We start from the raw sequence: 20,829 nt of genomic DNA on the forward strand, positions 1-20,829 counted from the left end.
AATCTACAGTTAATGATGTGTAAAACATAAATACTCTTTTTGGTAATATTTGTCCATCAAAAGTAATAACAATGGTTTCAGTATTAATAAAACCTGGTTGTCCTTCATTAATGGTCTTTTTCTTAATTCTTCTGGTTTTTAGAATTCTCCCACAACCTATAGGTACTGATATATTTTGGATTACTTCCTCTTCTGTCCAATCTTTAGGAATACCCCTCACAATTCCCATACGGGTTACATGGAAAGAAGGTATAAATGCCTTAAAATTATGTGTTTCTAAGTGACTATTATTTAAAAATGCATTTGCATTTTCAAAATTTGAGAAAGAAAGCGATAAACGGTTTCTTCCTATTCTTTTGAGGCTACCATTCACTATATTATTTATCTTATTAGTGTGTAAAAAGCGACCAAATGCAATAGGATGTAATGTAGTGTTATCATTAGGATGTGTTTCATTTTTTTGTACATGAACGACATAAGGAGCTACATCCTCGGCATTGTACAAAGTTCTGCTTAAAGTACTGGGTGGAGAAGCAGGTTTAACAGACTCGGTATTATTTACAACTGGTATTGATACTTGAGTTTGATTCTCATCCTCAATACATTGACAATCACTATCTTTAATTTTAGATTCGAGACCTTTGGTGTGCCTCCTTCGTTTTTTATTGCAATGTTTGCAAATGCGACGTTCGCCACGTACTCGCTTACGTTTAGAACTTGCAACGCTAGAACCATCTGTGTCCATACTAGATTCACCCAATATATCAAAACTATTATTAAATGGGATAGTTATATTTGCAGACACCTGGGGGGTTGTCCCCCAGGGTCTATAGGTGGATCCATAATGTCTAATTAATATAGGTAATTTACTTACCAATATTTACAGCAACAAACACTATTACTACAAAATATACAATTATATATACAATCTAATACACAATATATAAATAAGACTAATCCTTATATAATTAAAAATAAAATTAATTTAAAGAAGATCAAAAAACACTCCCGCTTTTTTAAACGTTTCCCGCGCTTTTCCAACAACTAATTCTTCGATATAAATTTAAGTACAAAAAAAAAATTAGAACTGCACTGCGACACTACTATACGTCGGCTACATTTTTTATCTGTGTAAAAAAATATATCGATCAAAAGTTGATATCAATCCGATTCGATTTCCCGCCAACTTATACCTACTAAATACATATTCTAACTTAAAATTACAACAATGTAGGCCCTCAAGCACGTACAGCGATCAAATCAGCTTTTTAATTATTTTTTTTAAACACGAAAGCATTGATGCTGCGGCCTACCACACCGTTCATTGACTCGCATCGGGAGAAAGTTGTTAATTAAGAGCTCTGGTGATTGGCGCGCGATTGTGTAATGGAACGCAACAGAACGACCGATTGGCTGAACAAGGAAATTCCTTTGCCATAGTTGCGTATTTAATGAAATAAACAAGCTAATATTGCCTTGTATGAATGATCAATGGAATGTTAGGTGCATTTAGTGTTATGTGGCACATACTCGTGTTATGTAAATAGATAGATATCCTAGTTGATAAATAAACCAGACTGCATAAATATCTAAATCAAGTTATAATAACTACTCACCAAATAAGTCTACTGATTTAAAAATATACAACTTAGGTAGGTACAGATTATTTATTATATACCATAATTTAATATACCCTACTCACTTTATGAACATTACCACAGTAGTAGCTAGTCATCATCTTTTATATTTTTATATATTGTATTTATCTAGTTGCATATATATACATTTAGTAGATTGAAGTCGCTATTTTCCCTTATGGTGAAAAATTTTATGTCGATGACTGATTTCTTTTTAGGAACACATGAGCATCATGCGTCTAATTTATTACAAATATTTTCAATCTAATATGTACTTACGTTATACTAAGTCTATGATCCCAAAAGATGACTGGTAGAGAATGCTATTAGCATTATGTCATTCTTTTGCACCATATTTTCGTTCGGTCAATAAAATTGTTTGAATAAATAAATTGTAAAAATAATTTATTTTTATTTATTTGTATATAATTCTAACTATATAATAATAATAATTTTATGTTAATTTTAATGAACAATGTTCTTTGTTTTTATGCAACTTACTGTATGCCATTACAAATTAACGACCTACCTGATGGAAAGTGGTAACTGAAGGGATTGTTTTTTTTTTCATGGATGATAATGGAATGGTGACCCCGCCTATGCTATCGGTATACACTGGCGGGGAACCAGTGAGGAATGATAGGTACAGATGAAAAGGTAGGTCAGTTAACGCATCGTGACAAATTCAACGATAAATTAGCCACGATGATTTCCAGGAGGAACCGCGTGGAGGTCGACCTGACAGGGTATATTAATAGCAATGTGGACTAAACTCCCCATTACTAACAATCCCTTTCCCCCCTGAAGGGTTTGTTAGTAATGCAGACTACCAGTCCCATTACTATCAATATACTCTCCAAGTCGACCTCCACGTGGTCCTTCTGAAAACCATCGTACTGAATTACTGATGTATTCATCACGATGGGCTAACTGACCAGCCTTTTCATTGTTACCTATCATCCCTCACTGGTGCCCCGCCACTATATACCGTTAGCATAGATGGGATTACCATTCGATCCTTATCCATCAAAGAAAACCGTTGCCTATAAATACGAACAGTGCCATGTTCCTATAATAATTAATATCTCAGTACATATGCAACATTGAAACTTGCAGATATAATATGACTGCATATTATCTATTGTAAGCAATTGCAATCTTCAACTATAAATAATAGACGGTATCTTGAGACTAATTGATAAATGCCGTCAATTGTGCAATTGTAAAATGACATAAATGTAATACAATCTACCAGTCTATATTAAAGGATGACCTCTGGATCTATTTACAAAATAAAATCTTACATTGTGTTAATAAGTTGTCCTGTGAGATTAATCCTACGCAGTTATGTATCATAGCTTAGCATTCTAGTCATTCTAGTCACTTCCTAAAAATCGGCGACATTGAAAAGTGAATTAATTTATAAATGTCATTTATTTTGTTTGATAAATTTCTTTATTCTGCATTTTCAACTTTTCTACGTGTCCGCAGAAACAAATTTTACTTCTCAAATGCATACGCATCGTGCCGAACGCGTTTCAATGAACTTGGCTTATTAACACTTCCATCGCTTTACATATATGAAATAAGTGTTTTTGTAAAGCAATATATACTTTTATTTAAAAAGGCTTGTGACTTGTATCCTAGAAATATTCGAAATCCAGAGGGAGACTTTGTAATAATTAGTTTGCTTAGGCACGTCTGTAACATTCGTATTTCTACCATGACTCGTTTCTGTTTGCATGGCTGTGTTTCGGTTTGAAGGGCGGGATATGGCAGTGAATTTACAGGGTACAGAGGAATAACAACCGAGTCCTCAGGAATGGCAACGCATGGGGGGTATCACGGGCGAAACAGTATACTCTGTTATGTCCATAGTACTGCCCATGTCTATAGGCGACGGTTACCACTTTCAATCTTGTGGGCCACTTTTCGCTTTCAATCAGCTTGTTTGCCATTCTAAGTTGCATAAAAAGAAACAAAGTTTCATGGAAAATATTACACTCCTGCACCCTAAAGCCATTCTCGTACAATCTCCAATTATCCGAACTAACACATCACGTTCACGTTAGCCGTGATTATTATCGGAAACAGGCCGTCGTCCAGCAATAAACAGATATCGGCAATTAACTCTGTTAATAGAATCTGTTGGCTGCTAACATATTTTCTTGTGAAGAATTCAATGTAGAAAAACAACGCGCACGCGGCCAGCGTGGCGGCTGGAAAGCGTAAAACTTAAATGAATAAGACGAACGGTACATCACGTTACACTACTGGCCGAATAGACTTTATACGATATATCGATTCAAATCGATAAAAACATATAATAATACTAAGAACAAGGAATTACATAGAGGGAATGATAAAATAAAAATTGCAAATCATATGGTTGCCTCCTTTCTTCTTATGCAAATATAATTAGTAAAAAGAGGATGAAAGATACAACATCAGTTGTTAAAATGTTTGATATGTCAACTATTTGACATATCAAACATTTTCTATAACTAATTTAACATTACTAGATTACATATTCGACATAGTTTATCTAGAAAGTATGGAAACAGGTTGTATCTGAATTTGGTAGGGTTATACGGCCGTTTAACATTTTCTATACACTAGCCTGCTGTGAATTGACAATTTTATCACTCCTATGTAATTTTTGTTCTTAGTAATAATACAAACTATAGGTATCTCGCAACTTTAATTGTGTGAAACAGCATATAAAGTATCCTACTACTAATAAATACTAAGATTTTTTTATGGATGGTAATGGAATAGTAACTCCGCCTGCGCTATCGGTATACACCGGCGGAGCACCAGTGAGGGATGATAAGTGAAAATGAAGAAGCAGGTCAGTTAGCCCATTGTGATAAATACACCTGGAATTCAGCACGATGGTTTCGATATATTAAAATTTCACCAAAATCGGTTAAGCCGTTTCAAAGAAGTATAGCAACTATATATATATATATATATATATATATATATATATATATATATATATATATATATATATATATATATATATATATATATATATATATATATATATATATATATATATATTCTTTAATTCCTGTAATAGGCACTAATTTATAGATACATTTAGGTATAAAACCACTAACGTTCTGACCTTGTCACCCAGTCTAATCTCCAGTTAAAAGTGAGTGGTGCTATCTATTGTTAAACTTGAACTCAGCCTAAAATGATGGGGTCAATGTATTAATTTGCATGATGTTTACAATGCTTGTACTGTTGTATGGCTAGTATTTTTTTTTTTATTTATGAAAATGGAATGGTACACTCGCTTATACAAAAAAGTGGGCCATCGGGAGAAAGAATAGTTTTTTGGAAGTGGATAATGGAATGGTAACCCTGCTTGAACTATTGGTACATTGGAGAAGCACCAGTGAGAGATGATAAGTGAGAGTGAAAGCAGGTCACTTAGCTCATCATGACGAATTTTACAAGAATCAATCATGATGGTTTAAGGGTGGACCGCGTGGAGGTCGACCTGATAGGGTACATTGCTAACAATGGGGCTGTTAGAGTCCATTACTAATATTCCTTCTCCCCTATAAAAACAGATTGTTAGTAATAAATACTAAAGATCTACGCGGTTCCCCTTAAAACCCAATAAATTCACCAGAAATTAAGAATTCATAACGATGGATCTGGCCTATCATCCTCACCTATCATACAGCACAGTCGAGGCTGCCATCGCACTTTCACTGATTAAAAAATAATAGCTGTACTGAGAGTGGTAAAAGGATGATGATGAAGTCAGGTCAGTTGGACCATTATGGCAAATTAACTAGGAATTAGTCACGATGGTTTCCAGGAGGACCATATGGAAGACAGGTTGTCTTGAAGACGACCTGTCTTCCATATGGTCCTACCTTATAGCTTCCTGATGCTAGTAATATACTCTATATTACTAGCATCAGGAACCAATACTCCAAGTACTAACAATCTTTTCCTTCAAAAGCCTGATGTTGTAAACTTAATGTAAAATTAATACTACAATAACTGCACAATATTTGCTATGAATTCTCATTTTTTAATATTAAAATTTAGCAAATGAACAACAATAAATGTCAGTCCTGCCTCTATAGAGCGTTTTAGGTACTAAAACTATTACGAGTTAGTTCTATTTATTACCACTGGATCGAATGGCACTGTTTGTTAGACTGGTCGCTACTTTGTGCCAACTTATATTAAAAAAGATGCAAAATTCTTAAATCTATTAAAAAACATTAACCCGATGACAAAAAAACATATCTGAATATCTCTTGAAATTCTATACCGTTACTTTAGGTGGATACTGAACAATGGACTGACATAATTAATTTTTTTTTTTGTAAGTACAAACAGACCTAATAGTAGATGATAGATGAGAATGAAAAGACGGGTCAGTTAGCCCATCTTGATGAATACATCTTGAATTCAACACGATAGTTTCCAGGAGGGACCACGTGGAGGCCGACGTGACAGGGTATATTGCTAGCAATGGGACTGATAGGCGTGAATTTACTGGGTACAGAGGAATAACACCTGAGCCCTCAGGAATGGCAACGCATGGGGGATATCATGGGTGAAACAGTATTCTCTGTTATGTCCATGGTACTGCTGATGTCTATAGGCGACGGTTACCACTTTCAATCAGGTGGGCCGTCAGCTTGTTTACCATTCTAAGTTGTATAAAAAAAAATTATAGTCCGCATTACTAACAATCCCTTCCACCCCGAGTTAGTATGTTAAACTGCGCCGCCAAGTTCTTCATATATTATATAATATATAAAATGACGAAATTATTAATAATAATGACATAATAGTATAACATAATAGTCTCACGTTATCGCATAAATATGGCATAATATTTTGTGATTTAAATGATATAATTTTAATTGCTGATAAAACAAAAATAAATATATTTACGACTGCAATCACAGATGAGGTATTCAAAAGCTTCATTTCCCTAAATTTATCTCTATAGCTAATATTTAAATTTGATAGTTTCGCGAAATTATTGTTTTATGGACCATCATAAATTAATTTATAATAATTTTAACTTAAATCTATTAGTACTTTAGTTCATATTGGTCCTTACAATAAAGAATAGATTAAGAGAAATGACGCTTCAGAATTGGCCCTTTTTTTAACTTTAGTAACCAGTAAATATATAAATGTTTAATAAATTTAAATAATACAATACAGATAGAAATAAAACTTGTTAATCAAATAAAAAATATATTAAAACATGTAAAATATATTATTTATCCTAAACAATTTTAAACAAAGGAACGACAATTAAACATAACGCTTACAAATAGATAACACAGTCTTTGGAAATAAACTAAAGCCGTCTACGAACGATACAATTGCTGCCTATGACCGGTCGGGCAGATCTCTTTACATTAATTCAACTGACCAACTTGAACATACCAATAAATAGTATTCCATTGATCCCACTAACATTCAACTGTACCGACGACGACGTAGATAGTTTAAGGTGGATATTACATAATTTTAATTTTTCAGGCATTTATTTTATAGATCCAGATACTTGCCTCATAAATTCAGTACAAATAGTAACCAACATTTTATGTTGCCGATATTTAACACAAACGTTTTTAAACTTTTTTATTTAACTAAATAATGGCTTTGGCATTTAATATAATTAATATTTCGATTTTACAGAAAAACTTAATACTTATGAAACTTAAATTTTAATGATAAAGTCTCCACTTTGTTCTATAATTGGATGCATTTCTAAAATAAATTTATAATTAATATTAGAAACTTTGATTACAGTTTTTTACGAATTAGAAGTCAGAAATATATTAAGCAGTCTATCTTACGAGATTCACTCTCATTGAATCCATTATGATAATTTTTTAAGAATTAATTTTTGTATATTTAAAATTGGTTTAAAGACCCTCAACGTTTAAAGACACTTTTATGAACTCAGTTACACATGCAAATAATCGTTAACAACAGTCTTATCTGCTTACGATAAGATATGACGAAAATGACACTTGTATGTCTATATCACAAACGTAAACACACCTACAAAATTATTCAATATATATTTATATGTATTTAGATTAAATCACATTCTGAAAACACCGAATTTGCTATCCCTGAATGGAGCATTCAAAGCAGCCGATAAACTAAGACCTATGACTTTTCTCGTATCTTTTGGAGCTATGATTCCGTCATCCCACAATCTTGCTGTACTATAATAAGGTATACCTTCTCTCTCGAACTGAGCTTCCAAAGGAGCTCTCACTTTTCTTTCGTCTTCATCAGTCCATTCCTTGCCTTCCCTAAGCGCTTTCTCTTTAGCGATTAAAGATAACACGGTAGCTGCTTGAGGTCCACCCATCACTGATATTCTAGCATTTGGCCACATATACATAAAGCTGGGAGAAAAAGATCGCCCACACATCCCATAATTTCCAGCACCAAAACTACCACCAACTATAACAGTTATTTTTGGTCCTTTAAAACAACTAACTGCTGTTACCATTTTAGCACCATTTTTTGCAATACCACCTGCTTCGGCATCTTTTCCAACCATGAAACCCGTGATGTTTTGAAGAAATAGCAACGGTATTTTACGAGTTGCACACAGTTGAATGAAATGAGATCCTTTTAAAGCCGCTTCAGACTCTAACACACCATTGTTTCCTATTACTCCTATGGGATGGCCATAAAGAGATGCAAAACCACATATTAAAGTTTCCCCGTATAACTGTTTAAATTCATGAAATCTGCTTCCATCAACGATCCTAGCAATAACTTCACGAATGTCAAAAGGTCTTTGTATATTTGCTCCCACGATACCATGTAAATCGTCAATATTATGTACTGGTTCGTCAATTTTTGCTGAATAAATTCTGGCTCTTTGTTCATTATTCCAGTTCAAATTAGCAACAACATTCCTAGCTAAAGCTAGAGCGTGTTCGTCGTCTATAGCATAATGGTCAGTGACACCAGATTGGCGGCAATGTAAGTCTGCTCCTCCCAGATCTTCCGCAGACACTGACTCTCCAGTAGCTGCTTTCACCAATGGTGGTCCGGCTAAGAAAATGGTTCCTTGATTCTTAATAATAATACTCTCATCAGACATACTAGGAACATATGCTCCGCCGGCGGTGCATGATCCCATTACGACCGATATCTGAGGAATGCCCTCTGCTGACATATTAGCTTGGTTATAAAAAGACCTCCCAAAGTGCTCTCTATCGGGGAATACTTCTGCTTGATCAGGCAAGTGAGCACCACCGGAATCCACGAGGTAAATACAGGGAAGCCGACACTCTTGTGCGATAGACTGCGCGCGCAAATGTTTCTTCACAGTGATAGGAAAATAAGTTCCTCCTTTGACAGTCGCGTCATTCGCGATGATCATGCATTCGTGGCCGTGAACTTTTCCAATAGCAGTGACGATGCCGGCACACGGCACCTGACCTTTATACATATCAGTTGCAGCCAACGTGCTCAGTTCCAAAACGTCGCTGCCCTCGTCCACTAACCGGTTAATCCTGTCTCTAACGAGCAATTTCCCCCGTGAAATATGCCTCTTAACCGAATCTTCTGGGCCGCCTTTGAGAACTTCACCGGTTTTCCGGCGAAGTTCATCGACCAGCTCGTCCATTTTGAGTTTATTCTCCTGGAAATATGGGTCGTTTCTGTTCGGCTCGCTGCCTATGACGACGGCTTGGCTGTTGTTTCGGCATTGGACGTATAATCTCCGCGTTCCCCTGAGTACTTTGAGCATTTTCGTTATAATATGAATGGCACACAGAGACACGACCGGTCGGCGACTCGTTGCCGCAGCACTGGCGATAATGTACCGTTATCAATACAAGTAAGCAACACAACAATAAATTGTATGCTTCGAACCGATCCCCGTGTATAAAAAACACGTATTATTCAAATAATGTTATAACATCAATGACGACTGTAAAATGAACGTTACGTTATATGTAATTAAGTATTATATCAATTGTATCAACATCAATTGTATTCAATTAAGTAACTTCATTTAACTTTATGTAAATTTCAATTTAAGTAAATATAAATCGGATTCATCACATCGTACCAATTTTTGTGGTACTGTAGTATAAAATAAAAAATTAATCAATTCTTATACTGTTATGTAGTTCACTTACATTAATAATACATTCATTTACAATTAGTTTTTTTTAATGTATAAGTAACTCCAATTAACAATTTCACTCATATAGGCACTAAGGTACAGGCCTTAGTTTATAATTTGATGTGCCTGCTGCAATAAAAAAAATATTGCTCATAATTGCTTGAAATTGAAATATTTTCATTAATTTTACAACATAATTGACTTACCTTAATTCGTATATAATTGTGTATATGCGTACATTAATTAAATCTGCAATAAAGCATTTATTCGATTAGACAAAACATTTCTGTTGAAGGAGGTATGTGTATACTCAGAAAAAAAAATAGCAACCAGTTACTGATTACATTACAGCTTACAGCTACAGGTGAACGACACAATTCAAAAGTTTCACTTTCCTCCGACGCGAGGTGGCGACACTTTCTTGCATATGACGCAGGACAGGTGTTATAACCTGCTAATGACAAGTAGATTAGAAAAAAAAACAGCAACTCAATCGAGAGTTCGAGACATAATTGATACTGACAGTTTATTTGATGTTGGGTGTGCTGGATGAAATCTCTTTTAGAGATAGCTTTTTTTTTTGTAATGTGGTCAATAAAGAAAAAATTAATAAGTTCACCCTTGTAAAGTTATTATGTATAATTATTATTCTTATATTTTATGTACAAAAAAAAAAGACTTGCCTAACTTAGTGCTCTTATTTTAAACGAATAAAATGTACCACCAAATTCATTCATCAAAGACGATTTTCGTAGACACGGGATTTTAAATATTTGTATTTAGAACACAGAATTGCGTGTCAAAAAGTAAATTTTACTCAACTGAGAAAAAATCTGCATCAATCGTCTCAGAATATGTAAACCTATTTGATTAAAAAATATCAAAATCATGTTAGTAAATTTGGCTAACGTATCGTATAAATTACACACAAAAATACAGACGAATTGAGAAACTCTTTCTTTTTGAAATCACTAAAAATCTTTGATAATACTAAAAATATAAGAAAATAGAAAAAATCTACTGATATTATAAATATGAAAGTTTATAATGTTTACTCATTATGGTGATTTAAATGGCCTGACGGGTTTGAATAAAATTTGGTACACCGTTATATCTTAATACACAAGATACTTTGTATACTGGTTCACACAGACATAGCCGCGGGAAACAATTAGTAAATCATCTATCATTTACTAATTTTAAATGAATATAATTTATTACATTCACTTAATACTAACACTTAAAACTTGCATATAAAAATTAGATACATTATCCGTCAAAGACTAAAATCTTTCCAAAAATAATTAACAGATACCTGGATTATGTAGCGTGGCGCCTTTTATATAACTGGCCATCATATTCCGTCTGTCATATTTTTATATTTCTATTGTTCTTATGTTTTTACAATTCTGTCATTATTAGTCTTTGTTTTCTTATCGATGAAGACGTGATAAAAGAAAACTACAATATTTAAGCATTTTTATTATCAATCCGTTTCTCTTAATTGGTGACCCCGACGTGATAAAAGGCGTATTATGATGGCCAGTAATACGCCACACCTATAAGAATTATATCGGTGATAATGTTTCGAAAATTAATACAAACACACTTTGCTTTGTTTTTTTTATTTTTTATTAAATTCAAATTATTATAAATACCAAAAAGTTTTCATGTGTTAACAGACTTCTACCTTTTATTTGAAGTTGATTAAAACACTAAAAGCAGTATGATTCTATGCAATCATTATCTAACGCGAAACGAAACACAAAATCTAAGCCCATTAACCCACTAATCTAAAATGCGGTGAACATGAATGAATGACTAGAAAAGAATCCGTGCTAACGACCGTATTAATATAATAAAAGCATGAATTATTACGTTATAGAATTCTAAATCATTTATTCTCAATTACTGTAATTTGCTGCCTACAAAGAAATTTGCACTCTTAATTCTTTCTTATGTATAAAGAAAATAATCTTTAGGCGCGCAAAAGTTTCATTGCTCTTATTAATTTTTTTTTTACTGCCTTGGCTTTTACTGGCAACTGCGGCCGCGTGATTTTTTAAAGTATATAAGTACTTAAACGTATCAAGATTAAAATTGTAAAATCACATCCAATTTCGTTTTTGTTTAATAATTAAAAATAATACTAAATAATAGCATTATTTTTAAATAATATTATTTATATTAAGTTAGTTATATTAAGTTAAGTTAGTTAAATAATTAGCTAGTTAAGTTATTTATATTAAGTTAGTTAGTAAGTAAGTTCTATTAATCTTACTAAACCCTCACATCAATTTTTCTTAAATACATCTTAGGTATCTTTTATGTACAAACATCGTCTAGTTACAATTTTATTATATTCTCTCTCGGGTTCTCAATTCTAATATTTTTTTTTATCTTGCTCAATCATCATCATCATATCAACCATTAATTCTCCACTGCTGAACATAGGTCTCCCCCATAAGAAAGGTTTTGCCAGTAGTTGCTACGCTTGGCAGGCGTGTTGACAACCGCAGTTGCAGCCATGCTGATGTTTTAAGAAGGACCTGCTCATCTCTCGACCATTACGTTTCGTTACTCACCTATTACGACACCCACAGGAAAGGAAGGGGTGATTCATTCTGTGTCGAGAGCACACGGCACACAATATTTTCTTTTAAACACTTTTTGGAATCGATACAATTTACTGCAATGTTAGTAACATGTGATTAAAACAGTGTTTTTTTGTATGGAGTAACATAACTTGTATGTTTTTTTTTTTATACAACTTAGAATGGCAAACAACCTGACGGCCCACCTGATGGAAAGTGACTGATTATTGTAAACCAGGATATTTTATACAAATCTTATAATAAAGATCTTTCTTTCACTAGCAATTTCTTGCTTTTGCTTGTGTCTGCAATTAAAAATATTTTTTTCCTATATCACTGTATTTTTTAATGCGACTTTGAATAGCAAACAAGCTAACGGCCTACCTGATAGAAACTGATGGTATTGATGGTATCATCTATATGCTTTAATTCTTCAGGAACAACACTAGTTTTCATAGAAAACTGCCACATTCTGATTCGAATCTACTCCTCATTGTTCACAGGATCGTGATGAACAAACGAAACTGGAGATGAAACACCGACAGGAGGAAGACGATTTGTATAGGAAATTCTCCAAGCATCGCGAAGAGGAAAACAGAAGAATACGAGAAGAAATTCAGGTAACTCATGAAATATTTTAAAATATGATGTAACTCTAATATTTCTAATACATATGATGCAATCATATGTATGAGTATATAGGATCTTAATACGTATTATTACCACTTAGTAGCTGAGCTCGCGTGGCTGTGTTTAAATACATACATATCTGTCACGCCTGTCTCCCATTAGGGTAGGCAGAAACAATGGAACGCCAAATGCTTCGATTCAAACAAACCTCTTTCGCTTCTTCCACATTCATCAATCTGGCTGTGTTTATATTTGAAAAAATGGGATAGCCCAAAGATATTTTTTATAATGGCTCATAATGGAACGGTAACCCCACCTGCGCTAACGGTATACGCTGGCGGGGAACCAGTGAGTGATGATTAGTAAGAATGAAAAGGCAAATCAGTTAACCCATCGTGATAAATCCACCTGGAATTCAGCACGATGATTTCCAAGGGCAACCACGTGGAAGTCGACCTGACAGGGTATATTGCTAGCAATGGGACTAGTAATCCACATTACTAAAAATTCTTTCCCCCCGATTTAAAGGGTTGGCAGTGAAATTGCAAGATATGCAGGCATAACACCATAGTCCTAAGAAATAGCAACGCATGAAAAGTAACGTAGGCGTCACATTATACAATTGATGCTCATGGTTGTATACAGGCGATGGTTATTACTTTCCATCAGGTGAACCGTCAGCTTGTCTGTCTGAATTTCATAAAAAACATCTATCAATGAAATCTTATAGGTTGTTATGGTATAATCACTAGGATGAGTGGGAGCGCGAATTGGAGAGGCTAACTAACCGGTTTCAACAAGAGATGCAAGTTAAAAAGAGAAGACCAGACGCTGAGATCGGCGCACTAACCCTCCGGCACCAGCAAGAGAGAGCCGATCTAGAGAAGAACATGACACTAAGAAGAGACAAGAAGAAAGAAAGTCTCACAAGGAAGATGTTGGAGCATGAAAGGTAAAATTGAATCCTTACTTAAAATTAATGTTTCTATAAACTGTATTTCTGAAGTTTCATGCGTAATTTCATTTATAAGATTTTAATAAGAATGATTACTTTTTTATTATTTCCTTAGTTTTTACGTTATTGTTTACGTTAACATACAACGACAATAGCTAAAATTTTTTTTTATTATTTGTTTCTTATTTTCTTTGCCCAAGCAATGAACTCCGACTATCTGATCTAGAATTGTGTTCAGGGCCATATTTTATAGTGGTATAAATATGGTAAAATATACATTCCCATTAATACCTCCCGTCAATGTTACTATTATTTTCTCTGTAGCTGCATTGGGTTGGCTGGAAGAGATCTCTTTTAAGAAATAAGCCTACCCTTGCTAACAAGTTGTTAAACTAATCGCTGTATCTTTTGTTCAAATGCAATAAATATATATATATATATATATATATATATATATATATATATATATATATATATATATATATATATATATATATATATATATATATATATATATATATATATATATATATATACATACTAGCTTCGAAGGTTTTTGTTTATAAACGTAGTGATCATGTTGAAGAAATTTCATCCCCTATCTTTCAACACTTTGGTATTTCATCGTACCTCTAAGAAAACATGTAGATATTTCATTTACTCTTTACAATGGTAAAATGAAATACCAAGGGGTGAAAGACAAGAGATGAAATTTACAAAATTACGTTGACCTTTTGTTTATAAATAAATTAATTACAAATTATAGAGAATACTTATATGAAAACCACAAAAATTAATTATTGCTAATTGCAGGGCAGCAACAGCCGCACTAGTCGAAAAGCAAAGTCATGAGATGATGGAACTTATACAAGAGAGACGATCAGAGTACATGGCGGCCTCATCATTATACTTGGACGGAGAGGAAGCGCCCCCATACCCCGCCAGGGCCCCAGCACCATTGCCACCACTAGTCTCCAAGTTCCACATCTACACTGATCCTGCGGAGTTTGCTGATGTTGACAAGATAGCTATTTCGGTAAGATTAAAACAAAAAACTTCTAAAGTTTTTACAGAGTAAGAATGGAATCTGGTACTATTTCTTCTCAGCCGCAGAATGTTATTAGGCGTTAAAAACATACGCCGCACTGCTGTGTACTGACATATACATATTATATGAAAACTGTGAACAGTTTTAGTGAATAGTTTTCAAATAGCGTACAAATAAAAAAAACGCGTTAACAATTATTAATTTAAGGTCGATTTCTTCCACAACAGAATATCAATGTTTTGCTCTTTTGAGGGCAAAACAATAAACTGAGTTTTAACCATTTTGTGTTGCTATGGTACATGCATGAAAGAAGAAAACTGTTACTTGTTTTATATATTTTGCTTTTTTTTGTATATGCATTCTATTATCTCTTTCTACTGTATATGTTTGTTGTTATTTGTGTGCTGTAAGTATTTTTTTACTTTTATTTTAATATTACATCTGTAGTAGCAATGCAAATAAATTATCTATCTATCTATCTTCCTGCCTTCTTAAACCGGAGAAAAAATTACACTGTGCTGCCATTGAATCATGTATAATCAATGGTAGCACAATGGTAATCAGAAAAGTCACGTAAAACTATATCAAATAAATACTTTTTTACAGGTGGCACAAGAAGACCAAAAAACCTTCACAGATCTAGTCCGGCAACTTGTAGGCAGATGTGCTACAGATGTGGAAAAGGCTAGAACCATATTCCGTTGGATCACAGTCAAAAACCTCAATAACATACAGTTCGATGACAACCTGAGAGGCGACTCGCCCCTCGGTTTACTAAGAGGCATCAAACACGGCACTGAGAGTTACCATGTACTGTTTAAGAGATTGTGCAGGTTGGTTAGAGCTAGCTTAGCTTTATTCTATACTTATAGTAACTTTTAGGATGTTTACTTCATACGATAGAGATATTTTCTAGATAACTAACTCCAATTGTTTTCTATTGTAAAAAAAAAACTAACAAACAAATAAATTGCCACGTTTTTACAAACTTCTATTACCATGTACTTTTCTGTAAAATCTTAATGAAATGAAAGCCACAAAAGAATACAGACGCATCCAGAACTTTCATCCTCTTAAAAAACCACTTTAAAAGAATATTTTTACAGTTACGCAGGCCTTCACTGCGTGGTCATCAAAGGGTACAGCAAGTCGGCCGGTTATCAGCCAGGGGTTCGCTTTGAGGACAACCGTTTCCGCAACTCGTGGAACGCGGTGTACGTGGCTGGCGCCTGGCGATTCGTGCAGTGCAACTGGGGCGCCAGGCACTTGGTCAACGCTAAAGACGCACCCAAACCCGGCAACAGGGGCAAGAGTGATAGTTTGAGGTTGGTTTGTTAAATAAAAGTAACTAGATTTTACCCGCAACAACGTTTATAACACATCTCATAAAGCACAAAACAGTTATTGAAAAGCAAATTTCTTGTAAATAAATATTATTCAAGTTTGTAGAAATGAAGCACCAGGGCGTTTTGCCTAAGGGCGCCTCAGTAAAAGGTCGCGTGGTGACTTTAGTTAGGGAGCACTGTCAAAAATTTGCCCAATGGCTCCAGATAGATTTAGACTGTACAAAAGTCGATTGCTTGAGTACCTCTGTCCCATTCGTGTTTCTACCGTGAAGCAGTTGTGTTTGCATAGCTGTGTTTCGGTTTGAAGGGTGGGATATGGCGTGAATTTACAGAGTACAGAGGAATAACATCTGAGTCCTCAGGAATGGCAACGCATGGGGGGTATCATGGGCGAAACAGTATACTCTGTTATATCCATGATACTGCTCATGTCTATAGGCGACGGTTACCATTTCCCATCAGGTGGGCCGTCAGCTTGTTTGACATTCTAAGTTGTATAAAAAAAACTGTGTAGATCGAAAATGATTTTTAAAATTTTATCAATTCCAGATACGAGTATGACGACCATTACTTCCTGACGGACCCTCGCGAGTTCATCTACGAATTCTTCCCCCTGCAGCCGGACTGGCAGCTACTGAAGACGCCCATCACGCTGCATGACTTCGAAGAGTTGCCCTTCGTACGCTCACTGTTCTTCAGATACGGACTGTATTTCAGTGATCCGAACACGAAGGCTGTTATGTATACAGACTCAACTGGTGAGTGTTTATCTGGCTAACTCGAACTAAATTTAAGACCTTAATAAACAAAATGGACAGAAGCGTCGCAGGTCGTTGTGTTAATGTCTTTGCCAATGTAGGTTCAGGTTTATATGCTTTGAAAATACATTTTTTTATAATACTTAGAGGGTAAAGCGATCAGCTTTGATGGCCCACTTGATAAAAAGTGGCAACCGGTACCTATTACATACGAATGGCACTAGGAAGAGCACAGTACACGCTGTATTGAGCTGTTAATAAACCATGCGGGATACTTTACCATTACCGAATACCTCCATACCCTGAAATTTCTCAAGCAATATACTTTCAAATCGAAATTATTATAATTATTCAAGAGGATTAAAATATTACACCTCCAAATATAGTAAGAAAATAAGTGCAATTAGGTACAATCCTTGTGCCTCCGAATACGAGTATGGAGGGGAGGGAAGGGATTGTTAGTAATGGGTTCTAATAGCCCCATTGCTAGCAATATACCCTATTAAATCGACATCCACACGGTTCGCCCTGGAAACCATCATGGTTAATTGTTGTAGAATTCTTCACGATGGGCCTACTGACCTATCTTCGTCCTCATCAACCATCCTCAATTAATCATCATATCACTTGTCCCCCCCCCCTAGCCTATACCGACAGCGCAAGCAAGGTGTACCATTCCATTTTCACCCATTAAAAAAATACAAGTATAGGTATCCATAGACAACGATGCATTATGATCTTGCCAAAATACAAAACAGTGCCTTATTTTAAGACAATTATGCTTTTAGGTGCGGCGACTATGCGCATAGCCATGCCGGCACATATGCAGAGCTCCCTGATCTTCCATTACAACCTCAAGTTCTACGACACAGAGGGCGATGGCTTCGATGGAGTCAGCCTTAAAAGATTTGTCATGCAGGTATACAGTACTCCATGGAGGTTACAGATTGAATTACCTGAATAATTTGAATATACCTAGAGCGTTAACATTATCATATATATGTGTATTAGTCTATCGGGATTTGACCTTTTTAAACCTATAAAAAGGATGTTGTACTATTTTTATCTATATTTTTAAATTGTCTTTGATTCTTGCAATTCTTTTTTAGAACGTTTATTTTTTTTAAATAAATAGGTTCTTTATATTATGCTTTGAAAAAATAGAAGATCTATTTTCAATTTATGTCCGTAATTGACAGCCTCGGTGGTGTGGTGGTTTAATACGCCGCCACAACATAGATGTTTGTATGATCGATTCCCGTTCTTTAGGATATATTTGTTTTGTTCTATATTTATTTTACATATAATTTTTATGTACATTATTGTAAAATATATTTGCAAAATAGCATTTTACAATATGTTTATTAATTATCCAGTTACCATAGTACGGGATGTATTGAATTTGGGACAAGATTAAGCTGTGTAAAAAAATTGGTACGAATTTAACGTTTTGTTTTTCAAATGTCGTAACAGTCAGTGGTAGGCAACGTGGTATCGTTCCGGGTTCACGCGCCTTGCAGCGGAGCCTTCTTGCTGGATATCTTCGCGAATGCTGTCACGCCGCGAGAATACCTCACCGGGGAGCCCATGAAATTCAAGAGCGTCTGCAAGTTTAAGGTATGCCTATATACTAGCTTTTAACCCTGACTTCATACGCGTAACCGCGATATATTGATTGATGGGGCTAAATAGCTGTCTATGTCCTTCTCCTTCTCACATAGTATGTATACTAAATTTCATGGTAGTTGGTTCAGCTGTTAAGACGCTACAAGGTCTCTCTTTCACATGTATAATATTAATATGGCCAGATTTTAACACACGACCATTGGAATCTATAAATCCGTCTACCTTATAAGATACATTAGAAACTACTACTAAAGGGATTGTTAGTAATGAATTTTAAAAGTCTCATTCCTAGCAATATACCCTATTATTTCTCACTGATGCTCTACCAGCGTATACCAATAATGCAGGCAGGGTCGTCATTCCATTTTCACCCCCAAAAAATATCGGAGTATTTAAGAGGCGTTGATCTATATTCATCTACGACGTAAATAAAAAAAAACTATTGCTGTATCTCAATATTTTTTTTTATAATAATAATAATAATATTTATTAAGTAAAAAAATACATGTTTCAATTTTACATTTGTTCCCAAAACTTCACACTAGGATTCCCTGTGTCGTGAAGTCTTGGGCCCTCTTCTACTTACAAAACTTATTAACTATAATAATATATAAACTTTAAATACATAAACAATTTAGATTTATACACATTTTTACATTTTTACATATATGTTTTGTCACTATGTTTTTCATGTATGTTTTATACTACTTAGAATAGCAAACAAGCTGACGGCCCACCTGATGGAAAGTGGTAACCGTCGCCTATTGACGTGAGCAGTACCATGTACATAACAGAGTATACTGTTTTGCCGATGGTACCCCTATGCGTTACCATTCCTTAGGACTTAAGTGTTATTCCTCTGTACCCTGTAAATTCACGCCATATCCCACCCTTCAAACCGAAACACAACCATGCAAACACAACTCCTTCACGGTAGAAACATGAATGGGACAGAGGTACCCAAGCAATCGACTTTTGTACAAAGTCTCCCTCTGGTAAATATATGGTACACTCGTCCTGTTAAATTCACTGACGAAAATTTATTCTGTGATTCAGATTTGCTGTGCGGAGCTGCAGACAGTTATGGTTCCCCTGCCAGACTGTGCAAGCGGCGAGTGGGGACCCACTAAGGCCACCAGACTCTTTGGTCTCGTGCCTATAACGCACCAGGTAATTCACTATTTTCAAGTCCTTGCGTAACGTATGTGTAACAAGTTTTGTAGTCTGTTTGAATGGAAGCATTTAATATTATAACTTTTATACCTACCCCAATAAGAGTTAACCGTGACATTTATTATTGTTTTTTGTTAAATTTTATTATCAAGAAGTCAATTTAAATTAGATTTTGACTTTTTTTATTAATAATAATTAAAAAAAAAACCTTTTTCTTTTCAAGTAGTATAAAACAAAAAGAAGTTCATTTTGATTTATTTTAAACAGTAAAAAATAAATTTGGCTATTTGGAAAAAATATAAAACAAAATGGCGATGTAATATTGACAGGAGGCGTTAGTGTTCGCTGGTCGAGAACTAGAGATACAGTTCCGTATGTCGCGACCCTTGGCCGACTTCATGGCGACTCTCCATAAGAACGGCGTTGACGAGAAGAGACTCTCAAAGTACGTGCAGCAGAACGTGTCTGATGACATCGTGTCCTTCTACATCACTTTCCCAGAAGAAGGTAAGGACTATCTTATGTAACTAATATTATTGTATTAATATTGTAACTAGGCAATGTCTGTACATAGAAGATTTATTATATTCGAAAATACTAAATTTATTAGAAGATTTTTTTTTTCTAATTTATTATTTATAATTTTTTTAATCGATAACGTTTATTTTTCTATTGGTACCATAGTACTTTTACAAAATGACCAACCATTTTATTATTTAATTATTATTATTTATTAATATTTTTTTTTATCTGTATTTTACTATTCTATTATTTTTGTGAATATTAAATGATTATATTATAGCTCCACTCTTCTAACAATAACATTTTAGAAAAAAATTCTCACAAAACATGGAAATATGAATCCATCTCTAGCGAACTCCAAAATAACCTCAAT

The 20,829-nt window shown here is 34.5% G+C and overlaps 2 protein-coding genes across 2 annotated transcripts in view; one reads left to right on the top strand and one right to left on the bottom strand.

The window, feature by feature from the left end:
- LOC113521811 (hillarin) overlaps nt 1-20,829 on the top strand; it is an 87,887-nt gene that overhangs the window by 65,383 nt on the left and 1,675 nt on the right. The window contains exons 5-14 of the mRNA XM_031909908.2: nt 12,902-13,018; nt 13,781-13,980; nt 14,797-15,019; nt 15,638-15,864; nt 16,138-16,356; nt 16,927-17,135; nt 17,924-18,054; nt 18,609-18,752; nt 19,818-19,931; nt 20,264-20,441. Coding sequence (XP_031765768.2) covers nt 12,902-13,018; nt 13,781-13,980; nt 14,797-15,019; nt 15,638-15,864; nt 16,138-16,356; nt 16,927-17,135; nt 17,924-18,054; nt 18,609-18,752; nt 19,818-19,931; nt 20,264-20,441 — 1,762 coding nt within the window. The remainder of the gene's footprint in view (nt 1-12,901; nt 13,019-13,780; nt 13,981-14,796; nt 15,020-15,637; nt 15,865-16,137; nt 16,357-16,926; nt 17,136-17,923; nt 18,055-18,608; nt 18,753-19,817; nt 19,932-20,263; nt 20,442-20,829) is intronic.
- On the bottom strand, nt 6,891-9,497 carry LOC113521631 (probable methylcrotonoyl-CoA carboxylase beta chain, mitochondrial). The gene has a single exon (XM_026907223.3). The coding sequence runs from the start codon at nt 9,421-9,423 to the stop codon at nt 7,750-7,752; it is 1,674 nt and encodes a 557-aa protein (XP_026763024.1). The 5' UTR covers nt 9,424-9,497; the 3' UTR covers nt 6,891-7,749.

Source organism: Galleria mellonella, unplaced genomic scaffold (assembly GCF_026898425.1).
Source record: "Galleria mellonella isolate WM207_F2 unplaced genomic scaffold, CSIRO_AGI_GalMel_v1 utg63, whole genome shotgun sequence".
Taxonomy (NCBI): domain Eukaryota; kingdom Metazoa; phylum Arthropoda; class Insecta; order Lepidoptera; family Pyralidae; genus Galleria; species Galleria mellonella.